Source organism: Thamnophis sirtalis, unplaced genomic scaffold (genome assembly GCF_051295495.1).
Source record: "Thamnophis sirtalis isolate CommonGarterSnake01/CBP01778 unplaced genomic scaffold, rThaSir2_p1.2 scaffold_2, whole genome shotgun sequence".
Lineage (NCBI taxonomy): Eukaryota > Metazoa > Chordata > Lepidosauria > Squamata > Natricidae > Thamnophis > Thamnophis sirtalis.
The window spans coordinates 43,893,236-43,910,427 of record NW_028261382.1 but is presented as its reverse complement, the minus strand read 5'-3'; the positions used below and the strand labels follow the sequence as shown (position 1 = coordinate 43,910,427).

The window sequence follows — 17,192 nt, the reverse complement described above, 5'->3', positions numbered from 1 at the left end:
TAACTCCTGGTTGAAACACTGGAGGTTTTTAAGAAGAGATTGGACGCCACCACCTGTCTGGAGAAGGGGGTGTGGACTAGAAGACCTTCAAGGCCCCTTCTCACTCTCTTATTCTGAAATGAGGTCTCCTTCGTGCTCTCTCTGAGCTTGGGGGTTTTCTTGAAGACGTTTCATTACCAAACTAGGTAACGCCATCCATGTTAGAAGGGAGGAAGGGTTTGCTGATGATTTTACCTTGTTTGGTTCATGAAACATCTGCCGGATAAATACCAAGCTCGGAGAGCACCAAGGATCCCACATTTAGCAGAGGAGGGAGGTTATGGGCTCTCTTCCCCCTGGAGTTGTATTAGATACTTGGTCCACTATGATAGTGTTTCTCAACCTTAGCAGCTTTAAGAGGAATTGGCTTCAATTCCAGAATTTCCCCCGTCAGAATGATGGGTGGGCTTCAACTCCCAGAATTCCCCAGTCAGAATGCTTTACGATGGGTGGACCTCAACTCCCAGGATTCCCCAGGTAGCATGCTTTAAGATGGGTGGACTTCAACTCCCAGAATTCCCCAGTCAGAATGCTTTAAGATGGGTGGACCTCAACTCCCAGAATTCCCCAGTCAGAATGCTTTAAGATGGGTGGACCTCAACTCCCAGAATTCCCCAGTCAGAATGCTTTAAGATGGGTGGGCTTCAACTCCCAGAATTCCCCAGTCAGAATGCTTTAAGATGGGTGGGCTTCAACTCCTAGAATTCCCCAGCCAGCCTGCTGGAATTCTGGGAGTTGAAGTCCACATGGTTTCCCAAGACTGCTTCAGGCTGACGTATCAGAGATCTGTTTTTTTCCCCCATTACCTCTTCATCCTTCATTCTTCTCTCCATTAAGGACCACCATGGCCGGCATAAAAACAGCAAGCGGAGAGTACATAGACGACTCCTGGGAACTCAGGGTCCTTGTGGAGGACTTGGGACCGGAGGCCGACCCCATCACACTCCGAGTCACGGGGAGCCTCCATATAGGAGGCATCATGTTACAGCTGGCGGACAAATTGCGTAAGTACCAAATAAAGGAGAATATTTGCAACTCAGGGTCGAAAGGAAGGCTCCTCGGTGCTCTCTGAGCTGGGTGGTTTTCTCGCAGACGTTTCGTGACCCAACTAGGTAACGTCATCAGTGCTAGAAGGGAGTGGGAGGGTTGTGGAGAAAGAGAGGCGGAGGAAGAAGAAGAAGAGGAGGAGGGCTGTGTGAAGACATTGGTGCTCTATGAGATTGGTGGTTTTCTCGCAGACGTTTCTTGACCCAACTAGGTAACGTCATCAGTGATGGAAGGGGTTTGTTGTGGAGAGGAGAAGGAGGGAGAGGAGGAGCGGGAGGAAGAAAAGGAAGAGGGGAGAGGAGGAGGAATATTGTAGGGTTTGATGCGGAGTCTCTGAGCTTGGTTGATTTCTTCCAAACATTTCATGACCCAACTAGGTAACATCATCAGTGCAAGAAGGGCGATTTGTAGCAATGCCCTCACTCCCTTCTAGCACTAATGACGTTACCCAGTTGGGTCAAGAAACATCTCCAAGAAAAACACCAAGCTCAGAGAGCACCAAGGACCCCACAATTTCCCTCTCTCCTCTTCTCCATAATCCCCATTCCCTTCTAGTCCTGCTGATGTTACCTAGTTGGGTCAGGAAATGTCTGCAAACCCCCCCCCCCAAACTCAGAGAACCCCAAGGACGCCTCAAAATTAAGTAAGCCTATCAGTGTTGCAAACATATCATCCTCAGCTTACCCATCATCTGTTTAACGACCGTTTGGAGTTACAACAGCGCTAACGTACGACTCTTCCTTGCCCTTCCAACAACAGCTACGTGAACCAAATGTTGGGGCGCTTGGCAACTGGATCATAAGGGAGTGGGGGAGGCGTGTCCGTCATAACTTTGAACGGTGGTAGGTTGAGGCCTGCCTGTATTACACCATAGGGTTTTTCCCCATTGACTGAAAACAGTGAGAAGCCCCCCTCAAGGGGGAGACCCCCTGCGGAACCCCCAAATTTTCCTCCTGCCTAAAACGCTCCCTCGGCACGAAGAAAAGGGAAATGGCGGGCTGCGTGAAAGAAGGACTGTGACTCAAGTTTGTGAGAGACCCCTGCATTCTCCAGATAAGCCCTGAAAAACATCGCCCCGAAACCACAGGAGTAGAGATACTATTCCTTTACACCCTGGAGAATGATAACCAGGCCCGGAAGCAAATTATTTCCAGCAGTTCCTTAATTTGGGGCATCTATTTTAACAAGTCTTTCAGCAGCCACCGGAACAGGACAACACTTGCAAGTTATTTATTCCTCTCTTGCGAAGAGTGGGGGAAAATATATTATTTCTCCCTCGGCTAATAACTGGGTGAATGGACAATCTCGGGAGTTATAGTTCTCACCAGGGGTGGGATTCAGCCAGTTCGCACCACTTCGGGAGAACCGGTTGGTAACTTTCTAAGCAGTTTGGTGAACTGGTTGTCGGAAGAAATCACTAGGGCAGAGAACCGGTTGTTAAATTATTTGAATCCCACCACTGGTTCTCGCCCACTGGGAAGGCGCATAGCTGGGAAAGGGGGTTAGAAATCACTCTGGTGTGTGTGTGTGTGTGTGTGTGTGTGTGTGTAAATGAGACATGTTTTAGAAAGGAAGATGAAAATGAATAAAAATTAATTAATCCAGGTAGTCCTCCAATTAGAACTTCCTTGACTTGCTCCCTGTTGATTTCCCAACCCGAATGGATTTTTCCCTGCCCGTCTCGGAAGTTAACAGAATAACGAGGGTTGGAAGGGACCTCGGAGGTCTTCTAGTCCAACCTCCTTGCTTAGGCTGGAAACCCCCTGCACCACTTCAGACAAATGGTTGTCCAATCTCTTTTTAAAAACCTTTTCTGGGAGGAAGGATGGATGGATGGATGGATAGGAGGGAGGGAGGGAGGGAGGGAGGAGAAGGTAGGAAGGAAGGAAGGGGCCTCAGAGGTCTTCTAGTCCAACCCCCTTGCTTAGGCTGGAAACCCCCTGCACCACTTCAGACAAATGGTTGTCCAATCTCTTTTTAAAAACCTTTTCTGGGAGGAAGGATGGATGGATGGATGGATAGGAGGGAGGGAGGGAGGAGAAGGTAGGAAGGAAGGAAGGGGCCTCAGAGGTCTTCTAGTCCAACCCCCTTGCTTAGGCTGGAAACCCCCTGGACCCCTTCAGACAAATGGTTATCCAATCTCTTTTTAAAAACCTTTTATGGGAGGATGGATGGATGGATGGATGGATAGGAGGGAGGGAGGAGAAGGTAGGTAGGTAGGTAGGTAGGTAGGTAGGTAGGTAGGTAGGTAGGAAGGAAGGAAGGAAGGAAGGAAGGAAGGAAGGAAGGAAGGAAGGAAGGAAGGAAGGAAGGAAGGAAGAAAGGAAGAAAGGGACCTCGGAGGTCTTCTAGTCCAACCCCCTTGCTTAGGCTGGAAACCAACCCCCTGTACCACTTCAGACAAATGGTTATCCAAACTCTTTTTAAAAACCTTTTCTGGGAGGAAGGATGGATGGATAGGAGGGAGGGAGGAGAAGGAAGGAAGGAAGGAAGGAAGGAAGGAAGGAAGAAAGGAAGGGGCCTCAGAGGTCTTCCAGTCCAACCCTCTTGCTTAGGCTGGAACCCCCCTGGACCCCTTTCGGACAAATGGGTGATCCAATCTCTCCTTTCTCCAGAGCTTCAGAAGGACTGGTCGGATCACGCTCTGTGGTGGGAGCAGAAGAAACTTTGGCTCCTGAAGACCAACTGGAGCCTGGATAAATACGGGCTCCTGGCTGACGCCAAACTCTACTTCACGCCCCAGCATAAGCCGGTGATGCTTTTCCTGCCCAACCGTTGCAGCGTAAAAGTGAGAGCCAATTTCGCCCAGCCCGTCTTCCGCACCGTGTGCGATCTTTGCAGGCTGCTCGGTGAGTAAGGACCATCGTTCAAAGCTTCAGGCTTGGCATGGAGTAGAGAAGGGAATCGCAGCTGCCCAGGTAGTCCTCAACTTAACGACCAAGGGCTTGGCGGCGGTTTGAAGCGACCCCAGACCATAAAAGGGGACTTTTTGTTATTACATTATTATTAGTAGGAATAGAATAGAATAGAATTTTGGAATAGAATTTTGGAATAGAATTTTGGAATAGAATTTTGGAATAGAATAGAATAGGCTGGCTGGGGAATTCTGGGAGTTGAAGTCCACCAGGCTTAAAGCTTTGCTGGCTGGGGAATTCTGGGAGCTGAAGTCCGCCAGGTTTAAAGTTGGCTGGGGAATTCTGGGAGTTGAAGTCTGCTAGGCTTAAAGCTTTGCTGGCTGGGGAATTCTGGGAGCTGAAGTCCGCCAGGCTTAAAGTTGGCTGGGGAATTCTGGGAGTTGAAGTCTGCTAGGCTTAAAGCTTTGCTGGCTGGGGAATTCTGGGAGCTGAAGTCCGCCAGGCTTAAAGTTGGCTGGGGAATTCTGGGAGTTGAAGTCTGCTAGGCTTAAAGCTTTGCTGGCTGGGGAATTCTGGGAGTTGACCAGGCTTAAGGTTGGCTGGTGAATTCTGGGAGTTGAAGTCTGCTAGGCTTAAAGCTTTGCTGGCTGGGGAATTCTGGGAGTTGACCAGGCTTAAAGTTGGCTGGGGAATTCTGGGAGTTGAAGTCTGCTAGGCTTAAACCTTTGCTGGCTGGGGAATTCTGGGAGTTGACCAGGCTTAAGGTTGGCTGGGGAATTCTGGGAGTTGAAGTCTGCCAGGCTTAAAGTTGGCTGGGGAATTCTGGGAGTTGAAGTCCGCCAGGCTTAAAGTTGGCTGGGGAATTCTGGGAGTTGAAGTCCGCCAGGCTTAAAGTTGGCTGGGGAATTCTGGGAGTTGAAGTCCACCAGGCTTAAAGTTGCCAAGGTTGGAGTCCCCTGGACTAGGAAATAGATAAACCAGCCATTTCCCTTCACATTCCAACCCTGTCTGTCTCCAACCATGATTAGTTTGGGGTCTGGGGACAGGCCTGAGCATTTTTTTGTGGGGCGGGGAGCTAACTTCTTGCTAACTTCCTGTTGTAGCCATCCGTCACCCGGAAGAGCTGTCCTTGCTACGGGCGCCCGAAGAGAAGGATAAACGGAAGCAGAAGGAGAAAGAGGAGACCACGGCTCAGAGTTATGACCTCACCAGCGTCCGGCTGCCAGCAAGTGAGGGCCTCACAACTTTGTGCGCGCACATATAGAGGCAGTCCTCGGCTTTACAGCAGTTCATTTAGTGACCGTTCCAAGTTGCAACGGTGACCTATGACCGTGTTTCACACTTACGACCGTTGCAGCATCCCCATGGGCAAGAGATTAGAAATCAGCCAGTGAACTCCTATTTATGACGGTTGCAGCGTCCCAGAGGTCACGCAATCCCCTTTTTACGATCTTCTGGGTCAATGGGGATGCCAGATTCACTTAACAACCATCTGACTAATTGAAGAACTGTGATTCCCTTAACAAACACGGTGAGCAAAGTCTTAAAATGGGGCAAAACTCTCTTAACGAATTCCTCGCTTAACAACATAAACGTTGGGCTCAATTGTTGTCGTACACTGGACTCACTTAACACCCGCAGTGCATCGGAAGCATCCGAATTTGGATCATGTGACTATGGTCGTAAGTGCGGAACAGAGTCATAAGTCACTTTTTTTCAGTACGGTTGTAACTTTGAACGGTCCCTAAGTGAACTGTTGCAAGTCCGAGGCTACCTGTATTTGCCCGAGCCAAGGAATATCTAGGGCTGGACGCCGAGCGCTGACCTTTCCCCTCTCCCCTCGTGACCTCAGGCGCAGAGCAGCAGACTTTCCGCGGGATGCCTGCGCACTTTTCGGACAGCGCCGAAACCGAAGGTTGCTATCGGATGCTGTCAGCCAGCCAGACTAGCGTGACCCCCGAGCAGATTGTCCGAATGCACCGGCCGGGATCCCTGGTGGAAAAGACCAGGATCAACAGCAGGTAAGAATAGAATAGAGTAGAATAGAATTGAATAGAATAGAATTCTGGAATAGAATAGAATTTTGGGATAGGATAGGATAAAGAATAGAATAGAATAGAGTAGAATAAAATAGAATAGAATAGAATAGAATTTTTGAATAGAATTCTGGAATAGAATAGAATTTTGGGACAGGATAGGATAAAGAATAGAATAGAATAGAATTTTGGAATAGAATTTTGGAATAGAATTTTGGAATAGAATGAATTTTGGGATAGGATAGATAATAGAATAGAATAGAATAGAATTTTGGGATAGAATTTTGGGATAGGATAGAATTTTGAAAGAATAGAGTAGGATAGGATAGAATAGAATAGAGAAGGGAATAGGATAGAATTTTGAAATAGAATTTTGGAATAGAATTTTAGAATAGAATTTTGGAATAGAATAGAATTTTGGGATAGGATAGGATAGAATTTTGAAATAGAATAGGGTAGGATAGGATAGAATAGAGAAGAGAATAGGATAGAATTTTGAAATAGAATAGAATTTAGGGATAGGATAGGATAGAATTTTGAAATAGAATAGGGTAGGATAGGATAGGATAGGATAGGATAGGATAAAATAAAATGGAATAGAATTTTGGAATAGAATTTTGGAATAGAATTTTGGAACAGAATAGGATAGAATAAAATCGAGAATAGAATAGGGAATAGGAGAATAGAGAATAGGATAGGATAGGATAAGATAGGATTCCCTTGGCAATTGTGGCAAGAAAGGTCATAAAAAGGGGTCGAAGCTCTCAGAACAACTGCCTTGCTTAGCAACGGAAATATTGGGCTCAATTGTGGTTGTAAATCGAGAACTGTCTGTACTCACATTAGCCAATTCTTCATTTTTTCCTCCTCTTTTTTTAGATGGCTGGATTCATCCCGCACTTTGCTACAGCAAGGAGTAAAAGAACAGGAGTGTTTATGGCTGCGTTTCAAGTATTACAGTTTTTTCGATCTGGAGCCAAAGGTGAATATCTTCAGGCCCATAATTTGTATTTTTTAAAATACTTTTTTTGGGGAAATTTCGAATGTATATTCCTCCACTTTCTGCTTTTATTGAAGGCCGAAGTGGGCCACTGTGGCTCCTTTACGACTCGTGGACTTCAGCTCCCAGAATTCCTGAGCCAGAATAGTCGTCAAGGGAACCATAGTTGCCCATCCCTCATCATCTAAGGCAGGGATCAGCATCCTGCAGCTCTGGAGCTGCATATGGCTCTGCTGCGGCTCCCTGTCGACGGTCAGCTCCACAATTGATAGGGCTTTTGGTTAGCACAGGAAAAAGGCGTGCTAGGAGGAGACTCTGTGGTGGGGAAACCAGACTGTCGGTCAGCTCCAGAATTTGTGTGTGTGTGTGTGTTGGTTAGGACCTTTGTGGCTCTTTTGAGTGTTTAACGTTACTGACCCCTGATCTAAGGTATAATTGTTGCTGCAGCAATCCAGAACCAATTAATCCCCACTCAAGTCAAGGATCCGATGACAACAAGGGGATGATTTTGCAAGCCAAGGTTTCTAGTCCTCAGGCCGGGAAGCATTAAAATACATTCATATGGATTTCAGCCTTGCCGATAGGAGGGAAAAATCCTACCTGTGTGGCAATAGGGGTTTTGTGTGTGTGTGTGTGCAGCTTACTTTGAAAACAGCACTTTCAAAATTTCCTGCCCACTTCTAGATTATTTCCCACAGTCAAAGGAAGATGTCCTTTTGTCAACATTTCTCTCTCGGTTGCCAGGAAAGGAGTGTGAGGCACATCTCAAAGCGGGGGAAACAAATATATATTTAGCACAAAGTACCCTTTCGAAAGGGAACAGAACGCACATGGTTTCAAAAGTTGGGTAATATGGACAACTCCCCCAGCTGCTTTACAGAACTGCGAATCTTTTTCATTTCCTGCCAGTGTGGGAAAGCGTGTTTCCCGTTGTGGCCCGCAGATTCGGACAGTGAGGAGGGTTGGGGAGGAACCTGGGCCAGTCCTGGAATCTGGGGAAGGCTCTGATGAGGGCTCTGTGTCGGAGGCAGAGAGGGGGCCAGGGCTGTCCGACAGTTATCAGCTGCCTTCAGAGTCAGACATCAGTGAGGCAAAAGAACAGCTAGAGCCTGTTCCCAGTGTGCACATGCGCAGAGCTGCCAGACACGAAGGGAACGACTAAAGAACAGGGGTCGACTTGGGAGTAAGGCCACAGGTGGATGGTGAATGGCCCCTTCCAGAGGAAATAAAAGAGGAGCGAAAGGGGAGTGGAGTTTGCAGGAGACCATCAGTTCGCTTAATTGGTCCATGACTCTCTGAGGCTCCTGGCCAAGTTTTGCAGATCTCGGCCTGGCAACTCTCCAAGCCAGATAAGGTCTGTGACCGTAAATCCTCCCTCGAAAGACTTTTGCTGGATGTGAATGAGCAGAATTCACAGCAAATTAAGAAAAGGGTTTTTATGTCGGGACAACAAGGAGTTGGCTTCATGCTCTCGGGAAGCCTCGGTCAGAACATTTCCCCTCCGTTTGTGTGAGATGTTTAAAAAAAAAAGAAAAAAGGACAATCTTTCCCCCATCACAACAATGAGGTTTATGTTTGGAAAAAGGAAGCCGAGCTTCTGAATGGCTGGCATTTTGCAACGGAGGCGAACCTTAAACCTTAAACGGCTGTTTTGTCTCACCAACTCCCTCCTTCCCTCGCAGTACGACGCTGTCCGGATCAACCAGCTGTACGAACAGGCCCGCTGGTCGGTGCTGCTGGAAGAGACCGAGTGCACGGAGGAAGAAATGATCGTCTTTGCAGCCTTACAAGTAACACGGCCTTCCCCCCCCCCCCCAAATGTGCCATTTTAATAATAATTATCCCACGCCTTAGGGGTGGAAAACTTCCAATGGGTCTAAGCATGATGTGTGCTCTCTCCTAGTATCGCATCAACCAGCTGTCCCTCAACGCCACCCCTGTGGAGCAGTCCAGCGAATCAGGCCTGGATGACTTAGAAAAAGCTCTGGCTAACTTGGAGGTCAAGCTGGAAGGGCCGGACTCAACTCTGAATGTTTTGGTAAGGACCACGTTTTCACAGGAAGCCCTCAACGACGCAACCACAAGGAGGTCCAAACTTTATGTTGCTAAGCGAGACCGTTGTTCAGTGAGCTTTGCCACATTTCCCCCACCTTCCTTGTCACAGTTGTTAAGTGAATCGCCGCAGCTGTTAACATGGTTGTTTCAGCGAATCTGGCTTCCCCGTTGAATTTCCCGGTCAGGAGGTTGCAAAAGGGGACCTTGCGACAGTCGTAAAGGTGAATCAGTTGCCAAGCCTCTGAATTTTGATCGCATGAGACGTGACCATGGGGATGCTGCAACCGTCGTAACTGTGAGTTCGGTTGCCAAGCGTCTGAATTTTGATCCGTGACCATGGGGATGCTGCAATGGTCGTAAGTGTGAAAAACAGGCACAAGTCCCTTTTCTCAGTGTCGTCGTAACTTTGAAGAGTCACTAAATGGATTTCATTTGCCTATTTTGAGATTGCCCCTCTTCTTGCCCCTCGGGCTATGCGGGAGAAATCCGGTTCAATCCATCGGTTAAGTGGAGGTTAGCGATTGAAACACGTAAGGGAATATTGCTCCCACCGCCTTGAGTCCGCCAGCAGTTCCATAGGCGGAAGCCATGGACATTTTGGTGAGGTACTAACATTTAGTGCTCTAAGGAGCCCCAGAACTGAGGTAACAGAATGTCAAGCAAGTGGCAGTTGGAACAGAGTTCTTTTCAGGTGGGGAGGGGGAGTAGAACTCCTTAGCATCAGAGCGTGTTAATTATTGTATAAGAAATGTTAATGATCTGATGGTCATTTTGAAAAATACTTTCTTAGCCAAGAGGAATGTATGTGCCAAATTTCAAGTTTGTAGGCTTTACGGTTCTGGAGATTTCGTGATGAGTGAGTGGTATATGGCTTTTATATCGATAGATTCTGTCAGTTGAAGTCCACACTGTCAACTTGTAAAGCGTTGCCATGACTACTATCAAGTCGACATAGAAAAGGGGAGGAAAGGGAGGAGAAATCCATGCATACCTTTGGCCAGAGTCAGGTCTCATATTCCTACAGCTGGTGTGTGAAATGCGCATGTTCATAGCCTGCCGCAGCACCTTGTTGGTGGATGTGATTTATGATACAGACAGAAAGGAGGGGATACAGGGGTAAAGTTCAAGCGCAATTAAGCGAGAAATCAGTTTCGGCTCCACAGAAGAACATGCCAAAATGTGGATCCTAATAAATGAATGGATTTCTTTTGAACTTTGTCTCGAGGCTCGTAAATTAATTAGGTCATCCTTTGGAAACTTCACACACACATCTTATAATTATTTACGGTTGGGGAAACACTGTTTTAAGGTAATCCAGAAATACAATAATCCTTTTTTGGGGGGGGTCTGTTTCCCTCTTTAGGACAGTCTCACAGCCATCCCAGAGCTGAAGGATCACCTCCGAATCTTCAGGTTAGTCCTTTTAAACAGACCTGGCTAGTTTTAATCCCAAGCTAGTTTTCTGCAGCAGATCTTAAGAACTGAGCAAAAGCAGAAGTTCTCCCAGGCTCGTACCATTGTGAGACATTGGCTTAACACACCCATCGTCCTTACCCAACATAAGACTGGGAATGTGGACCAACCACTACCGGGTTGTGGGTAAAGCTAGGATGGAGGAAGATGGTGTTTGTTTTTCTAAATTTCTGGAGATACGTTCACCACTTTTTAGGAATACGGGCTCTTCATTTGGGGAGTATTCACTCATAATATTTGAGTATTCACACAGACAAAGGGATACCCAGGGAAGATGGTGGAGAAATTTTACTGGGGCTGCCCCAAAAAGAGGAGGGGTCAACCTCTTCTGCAAAGCACCTGAGGGTAGGACAAGAAGCAACGGATGGAAACTAAGCAAGGAGAGAAGCAATCTGGAACTAAGGAGAAATTTCCTGACATTCCATTAACCAGTGGAATGACTTGCCTCCAGACGTTGTGGGTGATGAATCACTGTAGGTTTTCAAGAAGAAATTGGACAGCTTTTGGGGGAAATGATATAGGATTTCCTGCTTGAATGGCGGGGTTGGATGAGAAGACCTCCAAGGTCCTTTCCAAATCTGTTTTTCTGTTTATCTGGGTTGTTTTCAAAGAGACTTCCATCTCATGGGGGGTTAGACTAGAAGACCTCCAAAGTCCCTTTCAGCCCTGTGATTCTATGATTCTGTAAACCAGTGGTTCCCAAACTTGGCAACTTTTAAGACTTGTGGACTTCAACTCCGAGAATTCTCCAGCTAGCTCTTCTGGCTGGAGAACTCTGGGAGTTGAAGTCCACAAGTCTTAAAGTTGCCAAGTTTGGGAACCACTGCTGTAAACTATATACCATGGGAACTAGGATCCGAAACAATGGATGTAAGTTGAAGCTATCTAGAATAGTATTTCTCAACCCTGACCACTTTTAAGACGTGTGGACTTCAACTCCCAGAATTCCCCAGCTGGCATGCCAGCTGGGGATTTCTGGGACAATGAAATCCATACGTCCTAAAGTGGCCAACGTTGAGAAACACCGCTATGGTAGTTGTGGGATGTCTAATCTCCAAAGGTTATAAGAAGTTTGGACTTCTTGAGGATGGTTGAACTGGTTTTTGTTAAAATATTCATGACTGGGAGAGACATGGGAACAAGGTCAGCCAATGAATAGGCACAGCAGCTAAGTCAGCCAATGGGAGCTTAAACAGACCTGAGTCTGTGCTGAGAATTGAAACAGAAACTGAAGCAGTCTGCTGCTCCGAGAAGTAAACTAGCACTCTGTCTGGGCTTGTCTGCTGATATGAAACTAAACTGCTGCAACTCTCCTGCCTCGTGTTTACTTGGAAGAACCACCTGTTGGTATTGTACATTTAGTCCTCTGTTCTTATGTATATAAAGAAGTTGATGAATCCTGCTGAATCAGTTATCTGCGTGCGCTTTCTGGATTTGATTTTTCTGCCACAAACTCAGTTTTCCTGCACACTAATGAGTTAGGAGTTGATGATCCTTGAAGGTGCCTTCAACTCCTCAACTCTGTGGTTCTCCAACTATTTTGTTTTCCCCTCTTTGTTCCTCCTCCCAGGCCCCGCAAGCTGACCCTGAAAGGTTATAAGCAGTACTGGGTGACTTTCAAAGAAACGACCATCTCATATTTCAAGAGCGCAGAAGACGCGTTGGGAGAACCTGTCCAACAGCTCAACCTGAAAGGTGAGTCGATCATCATATCAAGGCAAGGATGATGCAATCCAATGGCTACTCGCTTCTCAACAGTCTTGGTTGCAACCTCTAGTTCTTTGGCTGAAAGGATCTGGAGAAGAACTGTTGATCCTCACCAGAGTAGACCATGTCTCCTGGCCTAGGCTTCCCAAGTCCATGAAGCAGACTCCTCGTTCCGATAAAACCCTTTTTATTTAGGTTAAAGGGGATTTCTCTCCCGGCCAATAGTCTTGTAGGAGATTTCACAACTACAGACCTTTATCAGGCTGGGAGAGCTGCCAGGCCGATATCTTCCAAACACCATGCTGGAGCAGCAATTCCTTGGCAAGGAGTCAGGAACAGATCTTCACCCTAACGAATTGAACTAATTGTCTTCTGCGAACTCCACTCCCCTTTCGCTCCTCTTTTATTCCCTCTGGGAGGGGTCATTCATCGTCCACCTGTGGCTTTACTCCTGAGTTGGCCCTTGTTCCTTAGCTATTCCCTTCTCCTGGCAGCTCTGCGCAGGCGCACATTGGTAACAAGCTCCAGCTGTTCTTCTGCCCCACTGATCTCCGATTCCGAAGGCAGCTGATAACTGTCAGGCACCTGGCCCCCTCTCTGCCTCCGACACAGAGCCCTCATCCGAGCCTTCCCCAGACTCCAGGACTGGCCCAGGTTCCTCCCCAACCCTCCTCACTGTCTGAGTCTGCCACCACTCCACTAGTGCGCCACAACACTTGGCCGTTTCTAAACGAAAGTCTCCAAATATGCTTCTCACTTCCAGCCAGGATGTCAAAGGTTGACAACCATGGAAGATGAAAATTTGGGACTGTTGAGACCCAAAGGGCATGTCGCCTTCAAAACAGTTTTATTGGGTGTGAAGTGTTCTACTCTCTCTCTCTCTCTCTCTCTTCCACCCAGGCTGTGAAGTGGTGCCAGATGTCAACATCTCTGGCCAGAAATTCTGCATTAAGTTGCTGATCCCTTCCCCGGATGGAATGAGTGAAATACACCTGAGGTGTGCGGAGGTAAGTGAGACAAAGATGGGAGGGAAGGAAGCCAAATTTGGAGCGATTGTTGGGCAGAACCTTGAGTGGACCTCAAATACAAGACCTAACTGAAGGATCTCACAAGCTGGAGCTTCAGGACATCAAGAAGTCCTAAGAGGTCCACCCCGTGTGGAGACCACCCAATTGGAGAGCTTGTACTTAGAGGTGGGGTTGAAAAAATTTAGCAACCGCTTCTCTGCCCGGTTGCTGGGTGGGTGTGGCCACAGGGGCATGGCCTAGTTGGCTTCCTGCATCACGGCGGCAGGGGGGGATTTTTCACCCTCCCCAGACTTTGTAGGCTTTGCTCAAAACGGGTCTGTTTCCGGACTTCTGGTAGGTCCGTTTTTCACCCTGCCAGAGCCTCCGTGTGGGCCTTGCACTTACCTGGCATCCGAAACAGGCCACATGGAGACTCCTGGGAGGGGCAGGGCGTGGCCAGCCACTCCTTGTAACTGCCGGTTCGGCGAGCTAGATTAAAATAAACATCCAGTTTGCCCGAACCGGTCCAAACCGGCTGAATCCCACCCCCGCTTGCATTATAAAGCTGTAGGAACGTTTGAAGCATCTTTCTCACCCTTGTCCTTAACCAGGAGCAGCAATACGCCAGTTGGATGGCCGGCTGCCGTTTGGCAGCAAAGGGGAAAACCATGGCAGACTCGTCCTACCAAGCCGAAAAGGAGAACATTCTCTCCTTCCTGAAGTTGCAGAAAACCAACCCGGAAATGTCCCTCACTGCCGAGACGGAAGGGACCCAATGGCTCATGTCTCCTCGCTACCAGAAGAAGTTCAAACCTAAGCAGGTATCGTTCGTCCTCCAGGCGGCCGTTGTAATTTCCCACAATCCCCCCGAAGAAGGCTGCTTTAGGATCATGGGAAATGAACAGGGCTGTTGGATACAACCGGGCGGTGTGGTAAATAGAATTGAAGACAAAACTTCAATTGAAGTCATCCTTATTGTGATCATTGTCACTTCCTTCTTCCTCTTCCTTCTTACTTTATATCCCACTAGTGCCGATAACCTGGCGTTGCCCGGGTATTTATTGATAGGGGGAAAATGTCTGGACTAAACGTAATTTCTAATGCTGGATTTTCCAACCCTTAACCAGAGGGAGCCCCCTTGTGGAGTACTGTAAAGCCATTACTATGGCAACTCCACAGCTGTACAGTAGAAGCCATTTTAAGGCACAACAGGCTGTATCTTAACAGAACACACACCCTGAGGGGTGTTAAAGCTGTCTTACCCCCCCCCCCCAGTATTTTTCTCCAGAGAGTTAAATCATCTGTGTACCAAGTTTGGTTGAAATTGCTTGAGGCATTCTAGAGTTATGCTCGAACATACATACATACAGCCGTTTATATATATACATATATACCGATTAATTAATGATATCAGAAAAGACAGAATGTGCCAAACTGTCCATTGGAGGCCTTTAATAGCGATGGAAATTCTGGTCATAAGTTGAGGACTAACTGTAGAGAGCACACAATATAATTCTTTATTCCGCTGCATTTTTCTGTTGTTCTGGAAGATCCCACAGCATGCAGATTAGAAAGAGGGACTTGATGTCTTCCATCTGTTTCTCGCTGATCTCTCTCTGTTTGCAAAACGTTTGCAGTTGACTCCCCGCATCCTGGAGGCCTATCAGAATCTCTCTCAGCATTCCCTGGCTGAAGCCAAGTTGAAATTCATCCAGGCCTGGCAGTCTCTCCCTGACTTCGGCATCTCGTACTTTGTGGTCAGGTAAGGGATCGTGGCTCCATTTTTTCTCCAGCATTTTCTTCCTGAGAAGGTGGGTGGGCTTCCTGGAGGGGTGTCAAGAGCTTGGGGAAAGGAATGGGAGACAGGCCGTCAGCAGAGGGAATGGGAGTCGGCTGGCGGTTCATCACATAGAGGGCAACGAAGCCCAGGTGCTAAGAAAGCTGGGAGAAATAGTTCAAATCAATGAACAGACGGATAAATGAAGATTGGAAATTTGTTTATGGTTTCCAAGATTTGATTGATTAAGACGAAAAGTATCATTTAAAGAACTTTCTTGCAATTTATATACTTCTTCGAAATCCATCCATCCTTCCTCCCTTCCTTTCTTAGCTCTCTTGCAATTGACATACTTCTTAGAAATTTCCTTTCTTCCTTCCTTTCTTGCAATTGACATACTCCTTAGAAATTTCCTTCCTTCCTCCATGAACATTCTTGCAATTGACATACTTCTTAGAAATTTCCTTCCTTCCTGAATGTTCTTGCAATTGACATACTTCTTAGAAATTTCCTTCCTTTCTTCCTTCCTTTCTTGCAATTGACATACTCCTTAGAAATTTCCTTCCTTCCTCCATGAACGTTCTTGCAATTGACATACTTCTTAGAAATTTCCTTCCTTTCTTCCTTCCTTTCTTGCAATTGACATACTACTTAGAAATTTCCTTCCTTTCTTGCAATTGACATACTTCTTAGAAATTTCCTTCCTTCCTCCCTCCCTCCATGAACATTCTTGCAATTGACATACTCCTTAGAAATTTCCTTCCTTCCTTTTCAAGGAATCTTTCTACATGCTTCTTACCTACCTCAGTGAGCTGGGGGGACTTGATCAAGAGGAGATCTGAGATGGCTTCCAAATTAAGGAAGGGACAAGAGACCCAGAAGTCCTCAAATCCCATCCTATTCCTAGAACAAGAATCCAAATTCAAGAATCTCCAAGGATGCCCAGCCCCTGAATACATCTGCTCTTGTTGACACTTATATACCACTCACAGCTGTATTTCTTTCCCTTTTCCCTCCTAATTTCTCTTTCTGTAACTTAAAATTCTGCATCCTGAATTCTGAAAAGAGTATAGTATCACATCTCCTTTCGTACACCCCTTCCCCCACCACCACCACTCATAGGTTTTCTCTTCTTGGGGTTAAATAGACCCACTTCCTTCAACAGTGTGTTCTTCTTCTTTGTTTCATTTTTGCAAACTGCTTGGTTATTTTCCCCACCCCCACCCCCATAAGATAGTAGAGAAATCAACGTCACAATCTTCTATATATAAATGGCTGTGTGTGTCTGTGTTCCAGCATAACTCTGGAACGCCTGGAGCAACCAAATTTCAACCAAATTTGGTACGCAGATGGACTTACTCTCTAGAAACAAATACTGTGGGGGTAAGACACCCCTAACACCCCTCAGGGTGTGTGTACTGTTAAGATGCAGGCTGTTGTGCCTTAAGATGGATTCTACTGTACAGCGCAGTGGAGTTGCCACGGTAACGGCTTCACAGTACTCCACAAGGGAGCTCCCTCTGGTAAGGGGGAAAATCCAACATTAGAAATTATGCTTCTGGGAGGGCACCAGTGGTGGGTTTCAAAAAATTTTGGAGCCTCTCCAAAGGTGTGGCCTGCTTTCCGGGTCCACTGGTGGAACCTCTTCTAACCGGTTCGGTAGATTTGACGAACCGGTTCTACCGAATAGGAGCGAACTGGTAGGAACCCACCTCTACCCCAGATGTTTGGTGCCTTGTAGCTTAAGGAAGGCCAGATGTTTGATTCTTGGTGGCTTAAGAAACAAACAACAAACACAGAAGCAAGGTTCAGTTTTAGATTCTGAACCAGGAAGCGTCTCCTGAGGGAAAGTGAGGTGACCTCCACGTTTCGCGCGCAGGTTCAAAGGCAGCCGGAAAGACGAAATCTTGGGGATCGCCAACAACCGCTTGATCCGGATCGACCTCGCGGTGGGGGACGTGGTGAAGACGTGGCGGTACAGCAACATGCGTCAGTGGAACGTCAACTGGGACATTCGTCAGGTGAGGCCATGCCGAAGGATTTGAACTCTTGAAAGTGGATTTTATTTCTGTTCATTTGTTGTGGCCCGCCAGAGGCCAGCTGATCTGGCAGCCGATTCGGACAGTGAGGAGGGTTGGGGAGGAACCTGGGCCAGTCCTGGAGACTGGGGAAGGCTCTGAGGAGGGCTCTGTGTCG

At 47.1% G+C, this 17,192-nt stretch overlaps 2 protein-coding genes across 2 annotated transcripts in view; one reads left to right on the top strand and one right to left on the bottom strand.

Annotated features, from left to right (window-relative positions):
• The first annotated feature begins 882 nt into the window (after window positions 1-882).
• Window positions 883-17,192, top strand: part of FERMT3 (FERM domain containing kindlin 3) — a 17,620-nt gene continuing 1,310 nt past the window's right edge. The window contains exons 1-13 of the mRNA XM_087705218.1: window positions 883-1,043; window positions 3,702-3,935; window positions 5,045-5,170; window positions 5,794-5,962; window positions 6,857-6,959; window positions 8,660-8,767; window positions 8,881-9,015; window positions 10,396-10,445; window positions 12,076-12,200; window positions 13,113-13,219; window positions 13,831-14,040; window positions 14,857-14,981; window positions 16,876-17,017. Of these exons, the coding sequence (XP_087561344.1) occupies window positions 884-1,043; window positions 3,702-3,935; window positions 5,045-5,170; window positions 5,794-5,962; window positions 6,857-6,959; window positions 8,660-8,767; window positions 8,881-9,015; window positions 10,396-10,445; window positions 12,076-12,200; window positions 13,113-13,219; window positions 13,831-14,040; window positions 14,857-14,981; window positions 16,876-17,017 (1,794 nt within the window). The 5' untranslated portion in view covers window position 883. The remainder of the gene's footprint in view (window positions 1,044-3,701; window positions 3,936-5,044; window positions 5,171-5,793; window positions 5,963-6,856; window positions 6,960-8,659; window positions 8,768-8,880; window positions 9,016-10,395; window positions 10,446-12,075; window positions 12,201-13,112; window positions 13,220-13,830; window positions 14,041-14,856; window positions 14,982-16,875; window positions 17,018-17,192) is intronic.
• The window catches only part of TRPT1 (tRNA phosphotransferase 1), a 12,332-nt gene continuing 9,786 nt past the window's right edge, over window positions 14,647-17,192 (bottom strand). The window contains exon 7 of the mRNA XM_087705222.1: window positions 14,647-15,160. Coding sequence (XP_087561348.1) covers window positions 15,090-15,160 — 71 coding nt within the window. The 3' untranslated portion in view covers window positions 14,647-15,089. The remainder of the gene's footprint in view (window positions 15,161-17,192) is intronic.